Consider the following 2,871-nt stretch of genomic DNA (forward strand, 5'->3'; position numbering starts at 1 on the left):
TCTCATCTCCCTCTCATCTCTCTCTCATCTCCCTCTCGTGTCTCTCCCTCTCGTCTCCCTCTCATCTCTCATCTCTCTCTCGTGTCTCTCCCTCGTCTCTCATCTCTCTCTCTCTCTTGTGTCTCCCTCTCGTCACCCCAGCTGATCAGCAGGATCCCAACTCTGTCGGCGCTGTGCACGCTGCACACCGAGGAGCTGCAGGCCTTCCAGCAGCTGCACCCGGAGACAGTCAACATCCTCTTCCCTCCGCTCTACAAAGAACTCTTCAACCCTGACCCAAACTCCGCCATGGCCATGCCCAAGTGACCGCCACGAGGCCGCGATGCAACCAACCAACCAACCAACCAACCAACCAACCAACCAACCAACGGACCCAGAAAATAAAAACAGCCAGGCTGGTCAGCGAGCCTCATTTCAGGCTGGAAATCGGCCCGGCTGAAAGTCACAGTTAATCGCCAACAAAACATAGGAATGTCCAGCACTTATTCACCGTCCTGTTTTCACCGATACAGAAGAATGTATATAGAAATCAAACGCACCCCTCCATCATCATCATCACCCCTCCGAGATGCCACAACTTAAAGCGGGCGGAGCTTAAACTGTTAAACTGACTGACCAGAAATGTACAGACTTTAAAAAAATATAAACAAGCATCTAGGGAGGATTTTAATTTAACTTTGAGTAACAAAAAAAAAGTTCATTTTTGTTAGTTTTTTTTGGGGGGTTATTCCTAAAAAAGGTGAAGAAACGGTGGAGTTGAAGTGACACCGATTTGATTTTGGGGGTGGGGGGAAGTGTGGATTTTAGAGAAGTTATTGTAGATATTATTATTGTAGTGCAGAGCGGAGTCCAGTATTACTTCTTATTCTGTTTAAATAAGTTAGTCTTAATTTAAATATTCAGCAGCCCCCACTCCCCCAACCCACCCCCCGTGGCTGGCTATACCTTGTCTGTGTTTTTTTAAATTTTATTTGATAGTTTCTTGTGTACAGAATATGTAAAGTTGAGACTTGTAACAGAATATTGGGTGAAACCGGGAGTTTTTTGTTGATATATATAGAAGCCTTGTCTGGATTCTTTGTTCATATGTTAAAAGAAGGAGCTGCATCCTTCTCATAGAGATGTAAAGAGAGCATATGAAGGAGTTTTAAAAAAAAATAATAACAATGGCTACTACTTTTCAAGGTGAAGATATATACGTAAATATTCTATTTTGCAAGAATAAGAATCGGGCAGATTTGCCATCGTATCAATCGTTTTCTTCTCGCTGCAATAATTATTACGACTTGCTTTCGAACAATCAAGCCAGAAACAACCAATCAGAAATGAGGACCTTATACAGTATCAAACCCCTCTCAGTATCTCACCCTGCCTTTTATTTCTTATGCATCAGGGCCTAGACGGGAGATTTCAGCAGACACAAGTGTCCAAAAAAATTGAGACAAACTTTAAAGGGTAACTTTTTTATTTTTTCAACCTGGATCCTATTTTTCAGTTTTTTCCGTCCACTAAAAGTTCTGTTGTTGCCGCTGACAGACTCAGATTATTATTCTAAGTGTGTGACAACATTATGGGATGGATCCCTACAGAGTTAGACCTTTTAGTTAAAGAGTAAGATCCTTTTAGTTTAACATGAAACAGCCCCGAAATCACCATCACCAAACTCCACCAGACTCCATGTAAATAATCAGGACTTTTAGCGTGTATAGAGCCAGCATATCTCCACCAGACTCCATGTAAATAATCAGGACTTTTAGCGTGTATAGAGCCAGCATATTTCCACCAGACTCCATGTAAATAATCAGGACTTTTAGCGTGTATAGAGCCGGCATATCTCCACCAGACTCCATGTAAATAATCAGGACTTTTAGCGTGTATAGAGCCAGCATATCTCCACCAGACTCCATGTAAATAATCAGGACTTTTAGCGTGTATAGAACCAGCATATCTCCACCAGACTCCATGTAAATAATCAGGACTTTTAGCGTGTATAGAGCCAGCATATCTCCACATGTAAATGGGTGATTTAAGGGTTTATTTCAACCAAACCAGAGTGGTGATTGTTGGAACAGTGGAAAGATGAACCAAGACGGCTTTTGGTAGTTTTATTTACAATCCTCTCTTCCTCTCCCTTTAAATGGCGCTCTTTCCACTGACACAAAATGATCTGGGGTTCGGACTCAACACAGAGCACTGACTGACAGATGTGATGAAATGCAGATTTGGTCGATCTTTGCCTCTTTTAAAGCTGCAATATTACTATTTAGCTGTGATAGACAATCACTTTTTTCCACAATGTTGTCAGACATTTAGAATAATAATCTGAGGTTACAGCGTTTCAGTCACTAAAACATGGGCAAATAAGAATCCAGGTTGAAATATACCAAAGTTATCCTTAAAGTCACAACTTTCCACTCTTCAAAATCCTGCGTGCCCTCATCCCTCCCCTCACTCTTTGCACAATCAGTCCAGGCTGAAAATATGAAGGACCCTAACCCGAAACCCTTTTCTCTAAAGAGCAGTAACTTTCACACTGCCTTTCTGATCTTCTACTCCTCTCCTTCCCTTTTCCCCTCAGCGGTTCAAAACAGGGTAGCAGTTTGAACTAGAATGCACTATCTTTGACTCTCGAGCGTTAATTACGTCCAACAATCCTCTCTTTAAATGGCGCTCTTTCCACTGCAGACTCTGCAGCGTTGACACAAAATGATCTGGGGTTCGGACTCAACACAGAGCACTGACTGACAGATGTGACGAAATGCAGATTTGGTCGATCTTTGCCTCTTTTAAAGCTGCAATATTACAATTTAGCTGTGATAGACAATCACTTTTTTCTTCTTTGTTAGTCGCTGCATAACTACTGGCACTCGC

At 42.0% G+C, this 2,871-nt stretch overlaps 1 protein-coding gene across 1 annotated transcript in view; it reads left to right on the forward strand.

Annotated features, from left to right (window-relative positions):
* Positions 1-894, forward strand: part of rorb (RAR-related orphan receptor B) — a 70,992-nt gene extending 70,098 nt beyond the window's left edge. The window contains exon 11 of the mRNA XM_028579213.1: positions 142-894. Coding sequence (XP_028435014.1) covers positions 142-306 — 165 coding nt within the window. The 3' untranslated portion in view covers positions 307-894. The remainder of the gene's footprint in view (positions 1-141) is intronic.
* Positions 895-2,871: the final 1,977 nt, after the last annotated feature.

This window comes from Perca flavescens, chromosome 5 (genome assembly GCF_004354835.1).
Source record: "Perca flavescens isolate YP-PL-M2 chromosome 5, PFLA_1.0, whole genome shotgun sequence".
Lineage (NCBI taxonomy): Eukaryota > Metazoa > Chordata > Actinopteri > Perciformes > Percidae > Perca > Perca flavescens.